The 26,079-nt window shown below is 34.9% G+C and overlaps 4 protein-coding genes across 4 annotated transcripts; all 4 read right to left on the bottom strand.

Annotated features, from left to right (window-relative positions):
* Nucleotides 1–2,406: 2,406 nt before the first annotated feature.
* On the bottom strand, nt 2,407–6,974 carry LOC117913564 (lysM domain receptor-like kinase 3). Its single transcript, XM_034828562.1, has 11 exons — nt 5,925–6,974; nt 5,766–5,801; nt 5,346–5,549; nt 5,059–5,213; nt 4,853–4,942; nt 4,621–4,726; nt 4,165–4,316; nt 3,674–3,771; nt 3,393–3,543; nt 3,182–3,271; nt 2,407–2,627 (listed from the first exon to the last, which is right to left on the bottom strand). The coding sequence occupies exons 1-11, from the start codon at nt 6,508–6,510 to the stop codon at nt 2,490–2,492; spliced, it is 1,806 nt and encodes a 601-aa protein (XP_034684453.1). The 5' UTR covers nt 6,511–6,974; the 3' UTR covers nt 2,407–2,489.
* A 525-nt stretch (nt 6,975–7,499) lies between these two features.
* On the bottom strand, nt 7,500–9,267 carry LOC117913570 (probable L-type lectin-domain containing receptor kinase S.7). Its single transcript, XM_034828569.1, has 2 exons — nt 8,551–9,267; nt 7,500–8,428 (listed from the first exon to the last, which is right to left on the bottom strand). The coding sequence occupies exons 1-2, from the start codon at nt 9,221–9,223 to the stop codon at nt 7,578–7,580; spliced, it is 1,524 nt and encodes a 507-aa protein (XP_034684460.1). The 5' UTR covers nt 9,224–9,267; the 3' UTR covers nt 7,500–7,577.
* Nucleotides 9,268–9,764: 497 nt separating this feature from the next.
* On the bottom strand, nt 9,765–10,223 carry LOC117912735 (anti-H(O) lectin 2-like). Its single transcript, XM_034827424.1, has one exon. The coding sequence runs from the start codon at nt 10,221–10,223 to the stop codon at nt 9,765–9,767; it is 459 nt and encodes a 152-aa protein (XP_034683315.1).
* A 4,571-nt stretch (nt 10,224–14,794) lies between these two features.
* On the bottom strand, nt 14,795–25,077 carry LOC117912607 (DEAD-box ATP-dependent RNA helicase 15). The gene is made up of 12 exons (XM_034827266.1): nt 24,969–25,077; nt 24,755–24,875; nt 23,700–23,800; nt 21,498–21,670; nt 21,150–21,381; nt 20,902–21,020; nt 20,245–20,301; nt 19,979–20,163; nt 18,020–18,164; nt 17,831–17,914; nt 17,683–17,746; nt 14,795–15,366 (listed from the first exon to the last, which is right to left on the bottom strand). The coding sequence occupies exons 2-12, from the start codon at nt 24,868–24,870 to the stop codon at nt 15,356–15,358; spliced, it is 1,287 nt and encodes a 428-aa protein (XP_034683157.1). The 5' UTR covers nt 24,871–24,875; nt 24,969–25,077; the 3' UTR covers nt 14,795–15,355.
* Between the last annotated feature and the right edge of the window lie 1,002 nt (nt 25,078–26,079).

Here is a 26,079-nt window from a genome sequence, read left to right on the forward strand (position 1 = left end):
AAATAGCTCTTAAAAAACAACTAAAAACAATTAAAAGATATTCTCTACAAACACTTTATTTTCTGTTTTTTAATAACAAAAAATAAAAAACAGTTTTCTGATTGTCAAACATGGGTTTTAGTTTTTTTTTTCTAAAAAATAGAAAACTGTTCTTGAAAACGATTCCCAAATAGGGTCAAAGGGTGTGTTTCGCAATTGTTTTCGGAAAGTTTTTTGTTTTTTTTTTTTAAAAAAAAAACTAAACAACAAGTTCAACAACCAAAAAAAAAGTGTTTTCTATTATTGGGAATAGAAATAAAGTATTTTCATAAAATATCTTTTAGTTGTTTTAAGGTGTTTTTTAATAACTGTTTTAAAAAAATAACTATACAAACATGTATAATGATTAAAAATAAAACTCTAAATATAAAAATTATTTTAAAAAATATTAAAAAAACAGGTTAAAAACATTTCAAATTTTCAAATAAACTTTTGTTCTAGAAAACATTAAAGAATCGTTTTAAAAAATCGTTACTAAATAGAGTCTAAGACTATCTTTGGTTCTCGTAAAATTTGGTGAAAAATGTGAAGGAAAAATAAAAGTAAAAAATAAATAAAAAAAATAGATTTAATTCAATAAATTATTTTTATGTAATTCTCCATGCTCATTTCACTTATTTATCTTAATTATATAGCAAGATTAAATTATTTAAAAATACATAAATTTTTAACTAATTTTAATTATATTTGATTTTTTTTTTTGTATTTTTCATAGTGAAATCAAATATAAAAAAATCATTTTTTATTTTTTTTCTTAATATTTTTCGCAACCAAACATAGGGTAAGAGATTCTGTTTATTGAAATAAAACGAGATTTTGTTTTTAAGATTATGGTATTGAAAATTAGGAAAGGTTTTCATACAATACGGAAACACATAGGGAAAGAGGGAGGCCACCAAGTTTGTATTTTGATTTTTCAGGTCCACTAGCATAATTGATTAGGTATGTTGCCACCCCAAAACCAAATGCCAATTTGGACCATATGCTTTCTTGGCCACTAAATTAATGGGTTCTCACCCAATACTGCTTTTTTAATTACATCTAGTTGAATTCTTGGACTTAGTCCAATGATGGATAAGAGGATGGATCAATTCCACAAGCAATAAACAATCTCAATTTCCTAGATGGAGCCTTATAATGTTCATGTTCTGAATGGGCAAGAATGGGACAATTTACCAACTACTTCATAATTCTATCTGGTGACGGCAGATAAAAAGAAAAAAAGCTTAATCAGTGCATATGAGATTTGAAGCCCCACAAAAGTAATCCCTAAGTAAGAGCCTTGATGAACTCATATTTTGATGTTAATTCAGATTTAAATAGAAGATTATGTCGTAAACAATGCTTAATTTATAAGTTCCTTGGCCATTCCCTCGTCTCAAGCTCCCACTTTAGGTCATCAATGTTAACTCGGTCATACATATGAGAAGAAATAAGAAAAAGATAAGAAATTTTAACGTGTTTACGCATCAATGTAATCTCTACATAACACTCAAGAATCTACTAATTAAATAAAAATAGAAAGGTTATAATGGTGAAGGCTCTCCTTCTCTCAATCAGGGCTGCACACATATTTTTTTTATTTTTTTTTATTTTTAAACTTCTGAATGAAACTCTAAATTATAAGAGAATTAAATAAAATAGTTAGAAGAGCAAACTTGTCATTTAACAAATAAAAAGTTGAACATATGTCCCCTGAAAGTTTTTCACTTTCTTGCCTCCCTGTGATTTCAAGGCCACAAACCCTCAAGGTTCCTTTTAGTGTTTATGTTTCAAGGACTTTTTCTTTGTCTCTCATGCTGCAAGTGTCTTCTTTGTCATATTGAGCTTTTTCAGTTTTTAAAAGTTTTAGTAGTGTAAAGGCTAGGCACTGGAAATGGGCCAAGTTTGGGGAACCTCCAGGTGGCCCCTAATCTGTTTGGAGTCCTGGACCAAGAAATAGTGAGACAGATTCAAGTCAGATGGATAAGGGAAAATCAATTACCCAATTCAGCTTGAGAGGTGTAGGTCAAAGACTACCACATGAGTTCTTATCTAGCCATCAGGCTAGCTGAATATGCTTGGGCATACCATATTTAAATCCTGATAAGGTATTAGAGTTCTCGAGACACCATCTCATGTAGGAGATCAAATGTACCAACAATTAGCTAAATCTGATATGTAAAGTTCAAACACTCTGCTTCTCTTGATCAATTTTCTTCAATTTCTGAAAAGCTTCTGAGATAGTTTTGAAGTAAGTCAAGCAGCTGATCCACCATGCATCTACTAAATGAGAAAAGGGTTGTGTTTTAGAAGTCATTATTTGTTGAATCAACATGAAGTTTCCACATAAAAACATTGTCTATAAAAGTTTATAAAAAGACATCATACATAAATACTTCCTCAAAGTTAACAAGTTACAACCTAATGAACTGCAGAGATTTGGAAGGCATCGATTTAAACATATAGTTTCAGGACATGGGGTTGCACTCTAGCTTCTCCCACTCCCTGGAGCGGGCAAGAAGGTGCAAGAGACGGATCACAATGCTGGACATGTCTGGACGTTGATTCCAGTCATCATCTACGCAGTCCTTGGACAAGAGAGCCATCTTAAAAGAATTCAAACCAGAAGAAAATTGGTTAAAAATCCACTTGGGTGATTGTATGGTTCAAATACATGCATGCATCCTAAGCCTTAACCAAGCTGTATTGGCAGTCCAAACTAGACCCTAAAAAAATCACGGCTGCCCCCTACAGTCTGGCTTGCTCATGACCAAACTGTAATAAGTAAATGCAATGACCGGTGGTGTTTGTTTTTTTACTTATTTCTAAATAGAACCTTAATATTTATTAGTGTTAAATATTAGATTGTTTGTTTTTGTAGTATTTTATTTCTATTAAGTATTAAAAAGTAAAAAAAAATCAATGTGTTATTTTTTCTATTTAGAAAAAGCTATATATTTTGGTTTTTTTTATTTAGTAAAAAGTTTATAATAAGTCATGAAAAAGTAGAAAAACAAACAACCTAAATTCTAAAACTAAATTGCTTTCAGCAAAAAGCCAAAAAAACAAACACCACCGAGACTTTGGAGTTTTCTTTATTTCAAGGAGAACCCAGGTGGTTTTTTAGAAGGTAAGAAGGAAAAGGGAAAATGGGACATACCTGAAAAACTGAATCTGCATGATAGTAAATGAGATTTGGATCAATGCATTGCATGAGGGAATCATGACTGTCATTTAAAGCTGATAGCAGCTGAAACGTATAGGATTCACATAAAGCCATATTTAGCAAAAACTAAACATGATCTTATATCTAGAGGCAATCAATATCTTGTAGCAATTCGACAGAACATTGAAATCTGATGTGGACTTACATATTCCACCAGAGAGCGATGTTCCATGTACTGATCGTTTCCAGGATTTGCATCTCTACTAAGTGCTGGTTGGCCAGTAAGTAGTTCCATTAGAACAACTCCATAAGCATAGACATCACTCTTTGTGGTCACACACCCGTCACGAATGTACCTGGTTTTCCCCAAAAACAAAAATTATACCTGAAGGATCTTATAGTCAGAGTGATAATTTTAGATCATCACATTACATGACACTGAAAGAATCAACTTCTACTACTTGCTATTAACAGAAGCCAACTCACTCAGGAGCAAGATAGCCAAATGTGCCCACAATTCTAGATGCTGCAGCTGCTGAGTTTGGAGAATGTTCAAATAGTTTCACTAGTCCAAAATCTGCAATCTGATGGAAAGAAATCGAACATAAACAACAAGAAAAAGCAGAAACTTCCAACAAGACTAAACTCTATGATGACTAGTATTCAAAGGCTCATATGCTTTCTGTCTAGGCTGCTGATTCAGGGGAGATGTCCAGCTAAATTGCAATCTGAATGACTTAAGGGCCTGCTTGGTTGCAGAAATAAGAACTGTTTTTAGTTCAATGTTCAACTGCACATATTGGGCAGAAAATACCATTTCCTAGATAGTATAACTTATAAGAATAAGGTTCATTCTGTTCTTAATCCCGTCTTCAGCAAATACTATTTCAGTTTGGAAAGAATTACCTCTAGAATTGCAATAATAACAGTCATGACAAAGAAACTTTACAAATGATGTTAAGGGTTAACTCACACACCTTTGCCCGAAAATTGGAATCTAAGAGGATATTGCTTGTTTTCACATCTCGATGAACATAATATGGTTTTGTGTGCTCATGTATATACTCAAGGCCTCTTGCTGCATCAAGAGCAATCTGAAGTCGTGTGGTCCATTGAAGAGGTTTATAACCTGTAAATGTATCAAAGCTTGGCATGTAAAGACAGCCAGAATTTTTTGAAATAATGCATAATTTGGTTCCATCTTGGGAAATATAGAATTGGTTCCAAAGGTAGAAAATGATCAAATACTCAATATTAAAGTAAAATTAGGAGTCATCTTTTAGAACCAATTCCCATATTAACTTTCCATAGTAGAGAAAGCAGCCTGAGCTTCATGGCCAATGGCTAAATGAATGATTTCCCAGAAATGAAATAAGGAAAGAATTTGACATTTATTTGCTGTATAAATCATTGACCAGTCTGTAAATTCAAACCTCTTGCAGTGGGTCTATGCAAATGATGGCTCAATGCTCCATTTTGGGCAAATTCATATACTAGAAACAGAGAGTCACCACCACCCGCATATCCAATAAGCTTAATCTAGTAGTAAAAGAAGACCAGAAAAAGAGGCATCAAAATTTGAACATCAGATGTTTATTCAAAGAGCATGGCATCTAATGAGAACAGAAATGAATCTTTCATCAGATGAAGTGTGACAGAACATACCAAGTTGGTATGGTGAACTCTTGAAAGAATATGGAGCTCAGAGAAGAACTCTTTTGACTTTGTCTCTTTCATTTGCTTGATGGCCACATCCTACATGAATACAGGAAGAACCAATAAATGGAAAATATCCACTAGTATGTATTGAATTTATTCCAACAAAAATTCAATATATCAGTTGTCAAAAGAAACTAATTCCTCAGACTTACAATTCCTCTTAATTTTCCAAGGTAAACAGACCCATAAGATCCTTGGCCAATCTTTAAAGACATACTGAAGTTGCAAGTTGCATCACAAACTTCAATGTAGGAGAAGACAGTGGCTTTATCTAAATTGAATGATGAAGCCATGCTTTCTTCAGATTCTGCAGAAAGAGGATCCCATGACATATCTCATATGGTAACAGATAAAAATAGTCTCGAATATGGTTTCACTAAAATGACCAATTCTGTTTTTCAACAAAGAAATAAAATTCCCAGCAATGAACTGTCTTTACTTTTATGGAAAGAGCATGTAGTAAGATAACAATGCAAGCATTCAGTTCTCCTTGAATAAGCTTTTGCTCGTCGAATTTGGCTCCTCTTATAGCAGTAACTCCACACAAAACTCATGACTAACAATGTCACAACAGAAACAGCAGCCAAAGTGATTCCAACTATCATACTGATTCGAGGTTTTGGAGTTTTCTTGACCTTTGAAACTGAAAAATAGCATAAAGAAGAACTTATAATCAGAAAGATCCATATCTAAACATCCAAAATCGAAAAAGAACACGTGCATACACACACAGGCCTCTTGAATACTATTTCTCAATGAACATGAAAGAAGTCCTCTGCTCTATGACTCAAAGTGAATCCATTCCAAACAGAAGATTTTGTAATTGGTGGTTTGAATAAGAAGGAAACTTGTAACCAACCTTTATTTTCATTCATGAGAAGATTTTCAAGGCCTCCTATTGAGAAACGTCCATGAAAAAACATCCAAGAAATAATTAGTGGTTGAAGAAATATTTTCATAATAAATAATGAATCTAAAAACCTTAAAGTAACAAAAAAGGGACAGTCATCTCTCCTACCTGGTTCTGGAATGAAAATTACATCTCCATCATGGATAAGACCTGAATTATCAATCCCATTCAACTGCACCATCTGGTTTAAATCCGCACTAAACCGAGAACAAATGGTATAAAGCGTATCCCCATGTTTAACTCTATAGGTTACAATCTCCTTATTATCCTTGGAACAACCACACAAGAGATCTAAAGTAACATTCTGTGAGGAAATCAACATTTTATCAGTTTTCTTCACCACAAATGACCCAAAACTTGATGAAATTTGCTCCCATGTATCACCATGTTGGACTGTGTAATCCATGTGCCAGGTGAATGCAGTGTGGCCTGCTGGGCAGCTGCAATTCACATTAACCAGGTAACCGTCGACAGTCTGTCTGACTAAATTTGAATCCACATGGAATAAAGAAGCTGCTGCTGCTAGGGTTTTGGGGGAATTTGGAACATAGTACAGTGAAGCAGGACAAGATTGGGCTAGAGATACATTGCATGGCAAGGAAGATACATGAAAACAGTGGCCTATGCAAGCAAGAAGTGTAAAGATCATAAAGGCCACCAGAATTTTTTTGATTCCAGGAAACATAATGCCCATTTTCCACTTACTGAATTTACTATTTCAGTATAAAAAGGAACAAGAGTTGGAGAACAAACAGAGCCCAATAAAAATAAGTTTAAATTGAAAAGGCCAACTACATTAGCCCCTGATATCAAATTCCCAACAGGACAACCACAAGAATTTTTCAAGGGAAATTTTCTTTTCTTTTCTTTTTCTTTTCTCTTATGGCTCCATTTAGCATGAAACTCATCCAAAACTCGACATTTTTTTTGAAGTAGTTTCAGCACAAAAGGATAATAAGTAACAATAATAATAAATTTACAACTTAAATTTAGTTTCTGCACCCAAAAACACTTCACCCGGAAAAAATTTCCCTTGATACAAACAGAATTATAAGTCAATGCAAACAACAATTTCAGCAAAAACGACCCAGAACTGATAAAAGATAGTTATGTTAAATTAAAATTTGAAAGTATTGAAAACAGAGGTGGCTATGAACAACAACGGAACACAGAAAGACAGTAAAAACCATAGAAACGAAGAAAGGTGTATAAGAGAAAAATGTGAGGTGATGGGTGTTAAGGAAGTGGAGTTGTTGCTGACATTTCAGAAGAGAACATAAGAGAGGATCCAAATTTTCCAGAAAATGCGGTTTAAAACAGCCACTTGGACTACACTGGGTTTGCTCTCTCCATGAAACCCATGTCAGCGTACCCACGCCGGCTTTGTTTCTTCTTGAGGACTCTGTTTGTTTGGAGGGAAAATGTGAAAAGCTTTTCCATATAAAATAACTTCCAATAATATTTTATTAACTTTGAAAAGTCATTTTGTATTTATTAAGATTCTAATCAATCATTAAATTCAATTCTTTCTGCCACTGAGTTTGAAAAAATCACATTCCTTAAAACAAGAATCTCTGGGAAAATAATGGAATAATCATCTCTAAATCTATCAGCAAAATCTAATTTAATATTACAGTGTATATCAATTATTAGATTTTTTTTTACAATATGTGAATTCGCTCAGAAACAATTGATGACAAGAAAATAATACAAAGGAAGCATCAAACATGGATCCCATTTCAATATATCTTGTATAGATTTTCACAGGCCGTATTGGACTTCTGTCTCATCTGCCATCTTCCCATTTGAGTATGAAGCAGAGGCAGCAATGGAGCCGAAATCAGTAACGGTTGCAGCAGAAGAGGAGGGTACTGGTACAAAGATTCCACTGGGTCGAGCTTCTGGCAAATCCATTAGAGGTTCATTTGGATTGAGAAGGATTTGAATCACCTTCCTCATCCTAGGCCTGAGCATAAAATTTGGATGCAGACAAGCAAGGCCTACCACTAGAGTCCTCTTCACTTGCTCCTCATCGAACTCGCCTTTGAGCATGCTGTCCACACATTGGAGCAATGCATCCTTTCCATGCAAAATCCATACATAATCCACCAAGCTATTCTCCTCTGTAATTCCTCTTGATCTCCTTCCACAAACCACTTCCAGTACCACCATGCCAAAGCTATAGACATCAGAATCTGGTGTCGCCTTTCCAGTGAAGCCCACCTCAGGAGCCAAGTATCCTGGAGTCCCTGCAAGCATGGTTGTAACCGAGGCGTCGTTTTGGAGCAATCTTGCAAGCCCAAAGTCACCCAATTGAGCATTGTAATCAGAATCCAACATGATGTTGTTGGGCTTGACGTCTCTGTGAACCACAGGGTTGCCACACTCTTCATGGAGGTAGAGTAATGCAGATGCCAACCCTGTCAATATCTTGAACCTGGTTTTCCAGTCAAGAAAACACCGGCCAATGAAGCGATCAAGGCTGCCATTCGACATATATTCATATACTAGGAGGAGATGCTTGCCCTCATGGCACCATCCCTGGAGTTGTACTATGTTTTTGTGCCTCAGGCGGCCTATAGTGCATATTTCTGCCAAATACTCCCTCTCGCCTATTCACATTCGAAGTAGTTCAAAAAAAATAACAGATAAGTGTGTTTGAAAACTTTCCATGAAAATTGTTGTTTGGAATACTAGTTCATGAAAAGTAATATGATTCAGCTAGAACATATACCTTGCTTTGAGGTTGCCGAAATCTTCTTGACTGCTATAGGGGAAGGATGATCAGACAAAATGCCTTTGTAAACAGTTCCAAATCCACCAGCCCCCAACAGGTTTTCTTTGCTGAAGTTGTGGGTAGCCTTTGAGAGCTGTTTATAACTAAACATTTTAGGGACATTTGCAGCAGAGCGGCTTTCGAAATCTTCTCTGTCAATCCTCCCATTTCTCTTCTTGACAACTCTCAGGACTGAAAGAATCCCACACATCACCAAAACCAACATAGCCACGGTGACTGGAAAAACAATGATCAATATGGTTTTTGTTTTATCATTTCCACTGCACTTGGAAGAGCTACATGTTATCGGTATTGAAGTGAATGCCCAGTCAAGGACCTGATGGGTCTCTGAAACAGTCCCAGTGGAGCCTGTAAAGCCCACATAGACAGAGCTTGGAACCGTATCTGACAAGGCTATGGAATGGTTGAGAAAGCTCAGAAGAGGATTCCCTGCATACCCAACAGAAATGTGGAGGGTCTCTCTCCATCCATCATAATCAATCTTAACCGTGACTTCTCTTCCACTTTTAAGATCGACCCCAGTGCCACTTAGGCTCTTTGCTGCAATTGGAATCGCTATGCTTGTTGTGTCAATCCCAATATGGTTAGCATCTGGGTCAAACTCATTCATATAGGTGTCTAGCTCCACAGCTAGCTGACGAACAACCCCACCTGCATTTGCAAAACCATCAAAACATTATTTGCAAATTAAAACTTTAACTCATGACTTGGATAAAGTATACAGTCCATCGACTGGAATTTCAGTGTTTAAAAATAAATTATATTTTTATTACTAGTGCTTATCGTAACAATTTACTCTCAATCATGTAGATATTGTCTGTTTTGAATTTGAAAGATCCGTGACTTTAAAAACGTCACATATGAATGTGAAATGACCATAGCGTCCTTACCTTCAAGTTTGACTGGTCATACTCACAGGGCCGATTCCCCCTCTAGTATGAGAGTTTGTTTCAGTCCATAAGGGATGTTGGTTTGTTTGGTCCCTAATTTTGTGGGATAGAATGAGGACTTTGTGTCTATTAGGGTGATTATGATATCCGGCATCATCAAATTAGGGAAAAAGTTCTTAACAACTACACATATACAGACTCCCCTTAGTGGACGCGTTTTAAAAGTGTAGGAGCCCTTCAACCTAGAACGCACAGTAGTATCTAAACGAATTTACAATATCTAACGGGAGTATTCACAATACCTTCAGTTGACCTGTCCAGGATTCCAAGAAACGAGCCAAAGCTACCAGCTGGGGAGGGTTGGCTATCCTGTGCCATGATAAAGGCCATTCCATCGCCAGACCCAGTTGAATTGGGGAAGGGGGAGATCCTAACTGTGAAGGTGGTAGTTATAAGTGCCGGCCATGCTTGCACAGGGTGACGATATAAAACTCTCCCAACCATGTTTGTTGATGAAGTTGGTGAAGTTTCATTCTCATGTGGGGGTTGTGGAGTGATGTTCAAATACCCTTCACCTGCTGTCACTGAGCCCATGCAGATCAGTTCACTGCTAGTGCCACAATTTCCTGGATCAAAAGAGGAGAACGAGAAGGAGATGGGTTCTGCTAAACTTAAAGCAGCTTGGTTCAGAAAGCCACAGACAACCAGAAGCATAAACATGGCAACCGATCGATGATAGAGACCAAGGCACTACTCTTCTTATGGGCATGTACATGTAGGGGATATAAGTAGGCTATTATCAATTGAAGTCTATGTTGTTTTGAGCGAAGTTGATGTTTGAAAACAAAAACCAGTAATAAACTATGAGGAAACATAAAATTCCTTTCTTTGTATGCTTTTGAGAGCTAACTCAAGCAACATTATTGACTTCTGACCAAGAGATGCAAATTCTTGTCTTCTTCTCTGGCCTCTTAAAACATGAAACCTTTAATAGACAAAATCCCATTCAACAAGAATCACAAAATATTAGTCCATCACACTTACCAAAGAATACCCTATAGATATAAGAAAAAAGCATCTTAAGTGCTTTCTTCCACCTTTGTCCTTCTAATCAACTATGCATGCAAGTGATGACCATGAAAAGAAATGGCCTCCAATTGAATTATATCAAATCCCTCCCAAAATAAAAATTAAAGGCTATCTATTCAGTTAATTTTCTCCATGTAAATCCCAGAATAGGAAAGGTCTGCAACTGTGTGTTGGATGGTCAAGCTAGCCAATATTATGGCTGTCGTTGGATCCTAACACTGATGTTTGTTAGGATATCCATCACACTAAAAATAAAATCTATTGGATATCTTTCAGGTGGACCAGTGCAACGGAAAATTAAAATAAAAGGAAATAAACTCTGAATTAAAAATAGCTAGCCACGTGGACTAAGCAAGCTTTTTACAGGAAAAAAATGCTAGGATATCCATCACACTAAAAATAAAAGGAAATAAACTCTAAATTAAAAACAGCTTTTTACAGGAAACAAAATTGGCATGCCTGCCAAACAGGCAACAGAAGGGCTAAAATTAAGTAACAACTTCTGTTGATGAGATTACCCAGACAATGATGACAAAAGGCTGACAGCCATGCAAAGACATGAGAAAACATTGGCACCACACATCATAGCTTGTAGCAGTTTCTTATTCTGGAATGCACTGCTCCAATATTCATCCTGGTTGGGATTTATATATTGGTTGATTGTTCAGATGTTGAAGATCAGAAAGTAAAAGAAAGAAGCAAAGTGAGACAGGTTGAGAGCAATTCTTCTAAGTCACAATAATTTGTGGGGGAGATATATATATATATACAAGAGGGGAGACGACCATGAAGCTCTGGAGAAGGGCTTCTGGGGCTTTGAAAGACAAGAACAGCATGTTGATTGCAAGTCTGTCAAGTAGGAATGCTCCCTGGAACCCAAGATTTGAGGTGGCAATCATAAAAGCTACAAGCCATGACGAATCAAAAGTGGATTATGAGAACATCAAACGAGTCTTTGCATGGCTGCATGCTTCTCCAGCCTACCTAAAGCCTCTTCTCTCTGCTCTCTCTACGCGTCTGCAGAAGACATGTAGTTGGGTGGTGGCCTTAAAGGGTCTGGTGCTCATGCATGGTGTTCTCCATTGTAACATCCCCGCTGTGCAGAACATCGGTCGCTTGCCATTTGATCTATCGAATTTCAGAGATAGTTACAGGAAATCAGGAAGAACTTGGGGTTTAAACACTCTTGTTCAATCTTACTTTGCGTTTCTGGATCAAACATCTGCCTTCTTGTACATGGAACGGAAGGAAGAGAGCAAAGAAACAGAATCAGCCCTGGTGCAAGAGCTTGTGAAGCTGCAGCAATGGCAGTCATTGCTGGGTATCTTACTTCAAATCAGACCACAGGCCAAGGAAATGGATATAGCTCTTGTCTATGAAGCTATGAACTGCGTGATCATCGAGATTTTCAGTTTCTACAACAGAATCTGCAATAGGTTCGCAAGAGTTCTTACCGGGATATATGCAGCTGAAAAGGTTGAAGCAGCCATGGCACTTGAGATTCTTCAGAAAGCATTACAGCAGCGTGAACAACTCGCTCTATATTTAAATTTCTGCAGGAAGATTGGTGTTTTCAATGAGTCAAAATTCCCAGAAGTTGAACAGATCCCAAAAAAGGATATCCAAAAGCTTGAACGGATTGTCAGTGGAGTCTCAGAAAATCAAGCCACGGTGGTGAAGAGAATTGAACCCAAAGAGGAGCAGGAGGAACCCAAGAGGGTTTTAAAGACCATAATCACTGAAACGTGGGAGGTTTTTGATGAAGACCCAGACAGCAATGGAATTGGCTTCTCTAATATTCCAGGAAAAACAACTGTTGGGCAAAACCCTTCTGCAGCTCCTTTGAAATTTCCACCCAACACACATGGCCAGAAATATGATTTCCCAGATTTAATAAGTTTCTTGTAGTTGGAGTGAGACTTGTATCTGAATTTTGTCTTAACAGGCCTGGCTTGCAGAGTAGAGGGTTGAGGTGGGTGAGAATGGAGAGGTTTCATGTCTGATTCCATGTATCAAACAGAAAAATTACTCAAAAACGGGATTTTCACTTCCTTAAAGAAAATTTGAGGCTTCAGCTTAATATTTTGCAGCTGTTTCCCAAATTCAATCTCTTCTTCTTATTCTTCTTCTTCTTCTTCTTCTTCTTTTATTTATATATATATATATATTATTTTTTTATCTTTTTTAGGTTACATGCGAATTCGTCCTCCACTGCAAAACACCTTATCCTCACAAGAATCCTTGACAAACCCACAGAAAGAATTCCCATGGAATTGATTCACATTCAAACACAAAGAATAAATTCGTTTCTTCTATGTTGTGCTTGGCTATATCTTCCAGAAACGAAACAGAATAAAAGTTCTTTAAAGGTCGGTTTTGTTTGTATAATTGACGGAAAGTATCCGAATTCTATAAATTCCCCTTTTAATATAATACTTTTTAAATTGATATATTATTATAATATTATATTTCATTATAAAGTAAGGAAAATTGTTAGAAATATTTGTATGGATATTCTAGGAAGAGAAAAAAAAAATAAAGAGATGGAGAGAGCTTTTTAAAGATTATTTAGTGTGAATACCGAGGAAACATGATATGTTTATATTTAATTTTGTTTTATATAATATTTTATTTTATGATAGTGTGGAAAGATTTTCTCTCATTCGTAAAGGTAGAATGGTCGATCAAATAATGTTAAAACTTTGTGAATCTTTATGTTGATTATTTTATTTTGTATTCTTAAATTAATATTGTTTGCATTAAAACTTTTATTGACATAATAATAATAAAATAATAAATTAAACACAATTCTAATCTCATCTAATTATAAAAATAATTCAATAAAATAAAATAAGTTGTTGTAGTTTAAAAGAGAATTATGTAAAAATGCACTATTTACAAATTATTGATGAAAAAATGACCCAAAAAAAATCATTTTTGAGAGTGCATTTTGAAAAAAAAACAATTACCATTTCATGCATTAGAATAGTATTTACTTCACATTACTTGAACATGTCCTTACAAGCGTTTTGATTTCGAAGTAACATTGTTTTAAGCTTAAAGTACCTTTGTTGTTATGAGTTGAATAGTGTACATCCTCGTATGAGTTAAGTTGCTATGAATGGCAATCCATATACTCATAGAAGGGCATTTTCAAGTAATATGAAATAAACATCATTCTCAAGCATGAAATGAAAATTATTTTCATCACAATGTACTCTCCAAGAAAATAACTTTTTTGGATTCACTTTTCATCCCTATTTTATAAATAGTGCATGTTTACATAAATCCCCTTAAAGTTTAATGCAATTTTTTTAATTTCTTTTAATATTATCCTCCTATTAGACAATGCCAAACCTTTGTGTGAGACAAAAAAATAGAAAGAAAAATTAAAAATAAGAATAAATAAATTTTATTCCCCTTTTTAACAATTTCTTCTTCTTCTTCAAGAATTTGGAAATCAATTTAACCCATTTGCTTCATATTTCATGATTGAAAATAATTGTAAAAACATTTTAGAGAAATAGTAATGGCAGAATGCATGACCACTATAAAGTTCTTACAAAAAAAAAAAAAAAAACTTAAGTTTCCCTTATGGTTAACTTTAAACTCATTTCCTCATTTTAATGTTAAAACTAAGTAATTTTAACATTAACACCTAATAAGTATTTCTTCCAACAAAAAGTTACCTCTCATCATGCATCACCAAACCAAACAGTAAAATATTTTTTATTCATATTTCAACATTATTAAAATATTTTAACATTCTTATTTATATCTAAAAATCATTAAACAAAAAAAAATCACTTTAATTGAGTGTTAATGACAGATCCACCATTCAACCTGCAGCTGGTAAAAACCACCTATGTAGTTTAAAAAATATATATACTCTTAAAGGCTGAAAGCCCATCTTGTTTAAGTTCTTTACAACAGTCCAACTCTTGACAAAATTTCAAAAATCTAAAATCATTTGAAACTGACAAAAAAGCAACGCACGCTAAATACAATTTTACCATGAGACAAAAATTATTCAAAATAAAATATTACATATAATATCTATTTTTAAAAACATAGAAAGCATATTTAAAACATTCTAAATCCCTAAACATACTACTGTTCTAGAAAACATCTGGATACAATATTGCAAAACTGTTACATAAAATAGTTTTTGAAAAAGTTCCCACATATGTTGGATCCGCTCAAACAAAATAAACAGGGCAGCCATTTTATAACCAGCTAACCCTGATTCCTGAAATATGTTGCATAGCAAGCCATTCTACCAGTAACTGGTCAGTTCCTCACAACATACGAGAATATTGGTTACAGATGCTGCCGTGAAAAATACATTAAAAAAAATCTAAAAAAATACAAAAAGCTTGTTTCGCATCAACAAATAATTAAAATGACAATCATGATATGATAGGACATAGGAGACAGCAAATCTAATTTTAGAAAAAACCAAGTACTGCATGTGGATGCCGCGCAATTGTTGCAGTTAAGTGTTATAGCTTTTTTGTTCTAATAAGCAAAACTAGCTATTTCTCCATGATCAGCTGGGATCCCCCCCAACCCAGGGTCTTTTATATAACTACAATAACTCATTAAGGCAGTGCAAATCAAATAGTCGGCCATCTGCCTCTGCAAAGCATCTGGGTTTTAACCATATTCAACATTAGTGCAACCAAGTTCCAACAAAAACCTAACCAGCTGATCAAAAACGCTTTCCCTGCTATGAAGCTTCTGTGTAGCCCACCCGTGTTTAATTACGATGGCACTGCATACAAAAAAATTTTAAAACATAAGCACAACTTGGAGATGAGTTGTGCAAAAATAAATGATCATAGAACTGGGCAAAAATTTAATATGCATTCCTTATTATCATTAAACAGTAATATTTGCACATATTAGCTGAACACCGAAATATTAAATTAAGAAAACAGAAAATTATAATTTAAAAAAAAAAAACAATAGAACACATTAATAAGAATATAATCCATCCCATTAGAACGAGATGGTTGTCCTAAAGAGGAAAATAATAATTTGCTCTGTGATCATTATGCTGCTTTTTGAATGACGAGGGCAATTTTTAAAGTTTAAGTGGAAAACATCCAAATGAACTGGAGCATGTACAAAAACTCATCCAATGAACACAGTCTGATGGTCCAAGAGAAAGACATAATACTTGACAAATACAATTTGGTTCCAACTACACAACACGGTGATAACTTGGGCCCATCTTAACAACATGAAATCACAATTGCTTGTTTACAGAACCCAAACAATTTCGGGTAAGGAAATTGGTAAGGGGGGTAGAACTACCATACAAAGAGGAAGCGGGGAAAGAAAATCAAAAAATTGTTAGTTGCATTATGCATGAGACACATTTTGCAAAATCACCCCAAATCAGCAGGATCTAAAGGAAAAGGAGCTACAGGCATGAATTCAATGCAAGAAACATCCAAAAACTACAGAAGTAAATACAAAGCAAAACCAATGAGCTAAAAGGCAAATACAACACCATATGTGAATAAACAAAAACAATATCACATGAAAACATATCAGACAAGTTAAAAAAAAAAAAAAAAAAGGTTTATCATACTTTACCCCCCCAACTTATAACGTGTTTTGTACATTGCCCCTTCAAAATTGAGCAATGTAACCCTCATCCTTTATAATTGCATGCAATGTACATTTTTTTAAAGAGAACGTTAATTTTTTAACAAAAAGGCATGTACTCTCCACGTGATCGAGGGCAAAATGATCAATTTTTTGGGTTTATTACACTTTACCCCCCAACATATAGTGTGTTTTGCATATTGCTCCCTTGAATTTCAAAATCGAATAATGTACCCTCCATCCTTTATAATTGTATGCAATGTACATTTTTTGAGAGATGACGTTATTTTTTTTTTTTTACAGAAAGGCATGTGTTCCCCACGTAACTGAGGGCAAAATTGTCAATTTATAAAACCCTAACCAGTCTGCCCTCCTCTTCCTTCGTTCTTCTTTTCTCTTCACTCTTTTTCTCTCCTCCCCCAATCAATGACTACGTCTCTTGAAATTTCAACCTTAAAACCTAACCAGGGTAAGTTTTCAGAGATAGGCTTTAAGGAAGGATGTGATGAAAACAACAAAAAAAAAACCCAAATTCCAAACCCAGATTCCATTTTATTCAAACCAACAGCTCCCACAATTCAACATAATCGGGTTTATGGCTATAAGGAGTTGAAAATCCAACTTCAATGTCAAAGCTCAAACCCTCCAAAAGATAGAATAAAAAGAGTGAAAAAACACTTCAATTTGGTATGATTACCTCCAATCACAACCAAAGATCCAAAAAAACCAAGCTTTTTGAAAAAACCCAAATCAAGAATCTGGAAGACCCACATTACACAATTCTGCAAATTTTTTGACAAAAATTTTAACAAAACCAAAACTTTTCCTTGATGGTATCTTTTTATAGGTAAAAAACAGATGTCCAAATGCTTATCTCGACCATAGTGGAAATATGAAAGAGAAAAAGTGGAGAGAAGAAGAAGAAGAATGAAGGAAGATAAGGCTGGTTAGGGTTTTTTAAAAAATTGACCCTTTTGCCCTCGTTCACAAGGAGGGTACATGCCTTTCCATAAAAAAAAATAACAGTCTCTCAAAAAATACACATTGCATTCAATTATAAAGAATGGATGATACATTGCTCGATTTTGAAACTAAAGGGGGGGCAATGTGCAAAACACACTATATGTTGGGGGTAAAGTGTAATAAACCCAAAAAATTGACCATTTTGTCATCGATCACATGAAGAGCACATGCCTTTTTGTTAAAAAAATTAACATCCTCTCTCAAAAAATGCACATTACATGTAATTATAAAGGATAGGGGGTACATTGCTCAATTTTAAACTCGAGGGGACAATGTGCAAAACAAGCCATAGGTCGAGGGGGTAAAGTGTAATAAACCCAAAATAAAAATAAAAAGCATCTTCATAGTTAGTGAATATTGTGCAAACTTATTGAGCTAATCAGTGAGCATAATACCAATCATCAAGTAAATCAACAAAAACAACATCGCATTAACATTTAAGAAGACATACTGTATGTAGAGGTATCAATCTGCTCAGGGAGCTCCTTAATATCCACCTCAAATCTCTCCTGGACCTGTAATCATTGAACCAGACAAATTAGATTCACAAATATATTAATCAACAAAACAATGCAAACAAAAACCCATTAATTCCCAACCTGATTAAGAACATCAGAGTCAGAAGCTGATGAAACAAATGTAATTGCAAGTCCTTTGGTGCCAAATCTTCCAGCTCTACCAACCTGCCAAGAATATAATAATCAAGTAAAATACATATAGCTATGAGAGCACTCTACAAGGGAGGTACACTGGTCTTAGATAAAATAACATGATTAGATTGGGCATACCCTGTGCAGATAAGTGTCTGCAGAATCTGGCATGTCATAGTTTATAACAATATTGACACGCTCAATGTCAATTCCCCTACCAACCAAATCCGTGGCCACAAGAATCCTTTTATGCCCCTCCTTGAAACCCTTGTAGCGTGTCAACCTACAACAAAAGGCATGTCATTCAGCTCAATGGAATATCATGACATCGGGGAAAACAACTCTGTCAAGCAACAAGACAGCTGTTTATAATGGATGGTAGAGGAGGAAGCCCCATGATTCTCGTTAAGCAAAGAGAATATACAAGCAAGCCAGTTACAGTCTAATCTCAACTACCAAATAAATCAGATATACAGAACAATAAAAAAATAGAGGCTTAAAAATTGGCAAAATTGGTCCCGCATAAATAAAAAACATCTCTTCGATTTGGTCCCAAGCAAGATATATGACCTCAGCAGTAGAAACAATTAGCATTTATTAAGAAAAAAAATAGTCTTGAATCTAGAGAGTGAATGCACTCATCACAAATTCCATAGCAAAGGCTCCAATAAAAATAAATAAATGCTTAGGCATTCATAATCCCAAGCTAGAGACATCAACTAAAAAGTACACAAACAAAAAACACAACAAAAATAAACAACATAAACAGCTAATACCCAGGCCTAGCCCCAGAAATAATAAAGTTTAAAGAAAGAAAAATTATCCATTGGCTTAGGCCAGTTCATATGAAAAAATCAACCTGCTTCTGATTTGTTAACTTAATTGCTCAACCATAGAATTCTTCCAATCATGCCAAAATCCAGAACATGAACAAAACTTAAGGCTGCATCTTTAGTCTAGAATTTTCTCAATAAGAAATTGCTTGCTTAATGTTGCTTGAAACATCAAGTGAACCAATGGAAAAATCCTCTCTTTTGCCCAGAACCCTCCACCTTTCATCACCAATGTTATTACAGGCCAAGTATTAGAAAGATGTCCTAATCCAAGAAATAAGGCATAAAGCATGTTTACAGCATTCATTACACTTCATGTGGGAATCACACCTAGTCAATCTCCAAATTAAGTTGCAAGCGGTATAGAGTTAGCAGTTTAAATGTTCTACACCAGGAATATCTCAATCCCCTCTCAGCAATAACCACCACTATTATTTCAAATGGAGACAAATATATTTAAAAACTTCAGCTTGCATCACAGAATCATTCCATCCATAAATAAGGCTTGCATCCTAGCCTTTAGGATCATAGATAAGAATACAGACAGTTTTCTATTCTTGCCTCTATTTCAGCACTACCTGTTTTCCAGCCTAGCAAGAGCACTACAAGGAGGCAGCACCACATTTTCATCCAAACTCTGGGCATAAGTTACAGCCATTATGGTGCAAATACCAAAGAAGATAGGAAGATAGAAGTTGGAGAATACAGGTAGAGCAAGCAATGGCCAATCATAATTTTAAGTGCACAATCATAGTTCTGAAAGGCACAAAAATTTCCTAGGGCCTAGATAGAAGGCACACTGAGCTATGTGAGGCCCAACCTAGGACACACCTGCTTTTATAAAATGTATAGTAAATTTTGACATGAAAACATCTGTCATGCACTCTTTTATCACCAATTACCATCCAAATCAATCCAGGTAACAATAAATCAAGATTCACAGCATTTAAAAGAAGCATCCAACTAAAGACAATGAACCAATATAAAATTTTCAATCTGGAGTCAGAAATTTTAAAAACAAAAAAGTGTTAAAATGCTACGTTTAACTGTTTGGCACTGAGAAACATAGAATAGAGGAAGATACACTTTTTGGAAGCTGACAGTTTTCAACACAATGTAACTACTCCGTTTAAAAGTCAATGTGAACAAGTCCTAGCCAAACGATAAAGAATCAATAGCTTAACATGCATCAAGTTAAAATTATATAAATGCACCTGTTTTTTTGTCTGACAAGCAGAGAAGTAGCCATGCAAATGATACCAACCTTTCTTCCTGGGGCATCCCAGAATGGATGCAGATAGACGGGAAATTGCACTCCACAAGTAACTTGTTCAGCTCTGCGGCTCTACTCACACTTTTGACGAAGATAACAACTTGATTGAAGTCCAATGCATCAAGGAGATCATTCAACTTGCGATTTTTCTCGAGCTCACTCAGTTTGATGTAGTGCTGCCCTCAAAAGGTATCAAGGTGAGATAAATACAAATCACCAACAACAGTCCAACAGAAACTTAATGGTTAAAATTATACCTGTACAAGACCATGAAGGGTCAACTTGGCCTCGTCATCAACATAAATTTCCATAGGCTGAAAGGAACAAATGTCACAGTAAAGCATATTAGGAGCCTTCTTCAAGGCAAGTACGAAATGAATGATGGACGCACATCCCTTGAATCAAGATTCTGGTCCATCTGATTTGCCTCCATCCAGGTAACTTTTTAAGTCACACCAAACAAGTCCCACTGTCGCTCAACCAAATCGATAAAAAAAAAGGGGGGAAAAGAACTATATGAGACTGACAATGCAACCCACATACCCCACCAACCAGCATCAACCCCAACTTGATTACCACACCATCAGACTAAAGAAAACATCAATGGACTACAGAACATGACCCAAAGGAAAAATAAGCGGAAAATGTTAAGACATTTATCCTATGCAACTATGAAACGTTCTAAAGGGATCCATGCTTATTTTTCCCTCTTCTAGCTACCACCCTTCCCTATGAAGCTACATTTCCCAATAGAAATGTCTTGAGTAAAGGCACTGCATTAACACAACGTGAATGGCAAGCATACAGTGCTGGGACCACCAGATTCCCAGATATCTAGTTAACTCCTGCAGAAAGCTGGCATTATGAAAAAGGATGACTTCTAAATTCAAGTAGTACTGGCCATGAGACATTACATCTTGCATAAATTTCTTGCAAACAGGGCGGATTTCCTTGCTGAGGGTTGCTGAAAACATCATAACCTGCTTATCATGAGGAGTCATCTTGAAGATCTCTTGAACATCCCTCCTCATGTCTGCAAAACAAACAGGGCAAAGAAATATGGAAAATAAAACATGAAAATAGTTAAAATATAGACAAGAAATCAAAACATCTTGAAGATCAAACATTTAACAAAGATGAACATTGGGCACAAAAAACATACCAAGTGATTCAAGCATCTTGTCACATTCATCAAGGATAAAGTGTCTCACATTCTTTAAAGCAAGGTCCTTGTCTCTAGCAAGTGCCAGTATCCTTCCAGGTGTTCCAACAACAATATGAGGGCATTCATTTTTTAGAAGATCCTTGTGAATTTTTATATTGACACCACCATAGAAAACAGCAACCTTGATATCAGGTAAATAAGTACTGAATCTCTCGAACTCGTGGCAGATCTGCAGTTGGAAGATAGAAATAATGAAACAAATAAGTCATTTTCATTCTTTTAATTTAAACAAAAAAAAAATCTAAAGAGATGAGTTGAAACGGAGATCTTGGTTTTGAAACATACCTGGTAAGCTAACTCCCTTGTATGGCATAGAACGAGAGCTGCGACTTGACCTGTGACAGGCTCAATTTGTTGCAGGGTCGACAGAACAAACACAGCAGTTTTTCCCATCCCCGATTTAGCTTGACAAATAACATCCATGCCCAAGATAGCTTGAGGGATACACTCATGTTGCACTGATGAAGAACCAAAGAAAATCGGAGCGAAGGAACCCTCAGTAAGTAAAATTATGACCTCCCTGGTCCTTTTAATTGAAAGGTTTACTAAACCATTTTACTTCTCCGAAATCAAGAGTATGATAATAGTGAATTACCTGAAAATTGAACATCACAGTAATTTAGAAGGGCAATGCCAGTAAGCCAGACTTACCAAAAGATACAACATGGACAAACATCCAACACAAGCATAAAACAACATAAAATTCAATACTTTGCCAACAGGTTTAGTTCTAGCAGACATTAATAGAAGTCATCACCACCAAACGAAAATAATACTGAAAGACCAAATGAAAGTCAAAGCAAGAGCCAGACAAATGTGAAGTGACAAAGAGGGGGGAAAACCAAACTTCATGACCAAGGCAATTTTTTGATAAAACTGAAACCTTTAGCCTATAAAAGGTAAATTCACTATTAGGCGAATAAAATGAGAGTGGATGGTAATATTGGTTTAACAGTGTAAAATCACAAAAAGGAAGAGCATTCAATTTTCAGCAATGAGTCAACAGGTCCAAGCTGAATTTTGCAGTGCCACTTTCAGTGAATACAGAAATGCCAGTGATTAACATTGCATGTTACTAAGTCACCATCCAAATTTAGCACTGAAAATTTCAGTCATTAGCACTAACTTTGTTATCAAACAGACCTAAAGAAAGAAAACCACAAAATAGAAAACCAAAGAGCAGAATGAAGGAAAGCAGCACAATAGTTGGGAAAAAATGAAGCAGCATGAAGAGTCAACTAAATGCCAGTTCTACTACTTTACCTCTTTGAAATGGCTTAACTGGTCTTACCATTTTGGAAACACACAAATAAGAAGTCTGTTGAGTACCAACAAAAACCAGGGAAAAAAAATAATAATAACAAACAAACATACAACTACAGGAAAAGTACACTGGAGGCCACATAAATGTCAAGTGACATTTTTTTGAACCATAGAAATAGGTAAAACTGGTACCTGCTAAAGGTCCTGTAGTAAAACCTCAATAAATAAATGTTCGATAAATTAATGATCTTGCTTAAATAAAAAAATCTTCTAGTCCCAAATCGGACCAATGTACTAAATTAATAACCTCGCTAAATGCATAAAATAATAACTTTTTTAGAAATCTTTAAGGGCTCGACGAAATATAAATTAATAATTGATGAAGTCCATAAAAAATAGCAAACAAAAAGTCATAATTCAGTATTGAGTAACTTTTTGCAACTTCTAATCTTCTCTATTCAACTCTTTATCATAACCATCACATACTTGAAACCTCTTTACCTTCTAGGGGATTAAATTTTGACACTGCATCTCTTCCTTTTAGAAGTTTTTCTATCTTCTACAATTAATAGTCATTTCTTCTTTTTTAGAGTACTTTAGGCTTCTATGTATTAACTTTTCACCACATCCAGTGTTTTTGGATTTATAAGTCATATTTGTACAAGTACTTACAGTAAAAACATAATACTCTCTCCAAGTTAATCAATTTCACAGATAAATTAATAAATTATTCTTCTATTGATAAAACAATAACCCTGCTAGGATAACAATTTCTCTTGGTCCCAAGAGTCGTATGTCATAACGATTTTACTGTATTCAACAATAGCAGGCTAACAAGGATATCCAGAGAATCTAGATTTGTTCAAAAATAAATAATTAAATGAAAAGATGAATTCTAACTCTTGAGTGGCTCATAAATCTCATCAAAAACATAAAAAACAATTCAGTAAAACTTCATGACAAATAAATGCTAATTTCCATGCACTTTCTACCACTGTATTGAGACAACCATAATATAAAGCACTTTCCACCACTGCATTAAGACAGCCATTACACTTCATAGAAATACCAAATACATGATATTCTGATAGCTGTCAAAATCCTTAAATCCAGTTTTCTAGCTTGAACTGGAAGAATAACACCACACTAGGAGTATCTCAATGAATTCATTAGTTTCAAGTTTCAACCAATGAAATTGACAGAAGAAATGAAATAATAACATGCCTTCAGAAGGATGCTCAAACCCCGAGTCCACAATTGCCCGAAGAAGTTCTGGCTTCAAAAGGAAGTCTCTGAATCCTGAACTGTGAATTCCAACATAGCCCCTAACAAAAACAACAATAAACAATGAGAAATAAGCTACCTTCACATACAACAGGAGCTCCACAATGCATTTATTGAAACAAACTTGACTGTGAATACAAATGGAAGCACAACATCAGCACACAATTGGGCATGCTACTGCAATAGCATATACAGAGAACTGACTTCTTTTTCATTGCTGAGAAAATATAGGCAAAGAAATCAAAATCTTGAGTATGAGATTCTTCTACCGTTCAAGAGCCCAAGGAAACAATGTTGCTTAGCTGAGACTACTACAATTGTTCTTACCTGAGATGATATTTCATCTTTTTTGCAGAAAACATTTTTCCTTCTTCTATTTTTGGTAGAAGAATTTTTATTTCAGAAACCAAAACATATTATTTCTAACATAAGCTACAAAATTTTGTATCCTTTTACTCAGTTAGCTGTAGCGAAAGGAAACAAATCAAGAAATGCCTTTTTGAGCCATATCATACAATTCTTAATCTCGTAGAAAAGGGAAAAAGTGAAACATTCCGATAACAGTCAGATCCGTTAAGTAGACAGTCTAGGCATAATAGACCAATATAAGACTTGCTTTCCAGCAATCAAATTGATGGCTAATTTAATGATTTTCCCCGAAATTTCCCACATCCGAACGGCCCAAAATCTGAATTTAAATGAAACTCAAAATCCTCCGTTTGGTTGCCGACAAAATGTTGGTAGATACCAGAAACTAAGATATTGGCAACATTTTTCACCATTGCGACCCAAGAAAATGCAGATCGCCCTCAACTAAGCCTAAAGCAACTATATGGCTCACTGTTAAATTTTTTTCCCCGTTTTATTGCATATATATATGCAAAAACCATATGTTTCAAGAGAAAATATCCACTCTTCCAAAATTTCAACGCAACCAAACAGAAAAAAATTAGGAAAAAAAAAAACATATGGAAATCAAATAGTAGGAGTCTCACTTCTTGGCGGCTTCGCCGTTGACTTTTCCGGTTACGGAGTCGGGGGCTTTGTCTTCTTCTTCCTCGTAGTCGAGAAGCTCTTCCTCGTAAGCATCGTTGTCCCTTGTTTCTCCCATAATCTCTGTATGCAAAAATCAAATAAAATCTCCATCAAATTAAGGCTTAAAGATAAGAAATCTGAGGAGAGAAAGAGCTTTTAGGGTTTAGGATTTACGTAGAGTCGCCGACAAAGTTGGCTAGGGTTAGGGTTTGGATAGTCTGCAAGAAAATGTTAGAGAGGATGAGAAATTGAGCGCTCGCAAGGGAGGTGGATAGGGTTTTATGATTGGAGTAGGATTTGATGACTGAAATTCCGTAGATACCCTTACTGTTCATCATAATTACAACATCACATTTGAGTAGTGTTTGTTTACAAGTTGACGCTGTTCCACTCTGTCACACGGATATCGCTTTAGGATCGTTGTCCAAGGAAAGATGTTTTGTCAAACTTACTATACGATCAACCTTTGAAATTTTTTATTGTTCACCGCGGAGAAAAATATATATATTTGGTCCTAAACATAATTAAAAAAGAAAAATGAAAAAAAAAACTTATTAATTTTTATAAATTGAAATAAATGAAACAAAATCATTTAACCCTAATGTGTTTTGCCTAGCCAATAGGGATATCATTATTGATTTTTATATTCCTTTGTGGATAATGTAAAATAAAATCCAATATTTACTAGTTTGATAAGATGTTGTTGGTATTATTTTATTCTTATTTATTTTAAACACATTATATTTTAGGCGAGTCACCGATGTTTTTCGAACTTGATGAGCGATTAAATAAAAAAATTTATTGGTTCATGATTCAATGGTCAGATCGATAGTTAAAACGTAGTTGAATCAATATCATAAATTTATATTATATTAAAATAAAAAATAAAATTAAAAATTATATATGATTAAAAATTTATAATATTTTTAATATTATTTATTTATTTTATATAAATATATTAATATTTTAAATTTCATTAAACAAAACATGTATGATGTTTAAATATGAAAATATATTAAAAATAAAAGAAAAATCATAATATATATATACCCTCATAGCCAGGTATGAAGCCACTTCGTTCGATCAATGTGCTTCTACTTGAAAGTTTTTCCACGGCCTGCAACGATTTCTCACACTTGCAAGGATCGCCCAAATAATATCTTAAACTTGTTAGAATCGTCCCGCACCGTGGATCCTGTAGGGATTTGCAGTTAACCATTCTGTGTGCAATTTAATTTATCTCTTAGCATTTAGCTCTATAAAAGATTGTTGTGAAGTGATCACT

This window comes from Vitis riparia, chromosome 4 (assembly GCF_004353265.1).
Source record: "Vitis riparia cultivar Riparia Gloire de Montpellier isolate 1030 chromosome 4, EGFV_Vit.rip_1.0, whole genome shotgun sequence".
Lineage (NCBI taxonomy): Eukaryota > Viridiplantae > Streptophyta > Magnoliopsida > Vitales > Vitaceae > Vitis > Vitis riparia.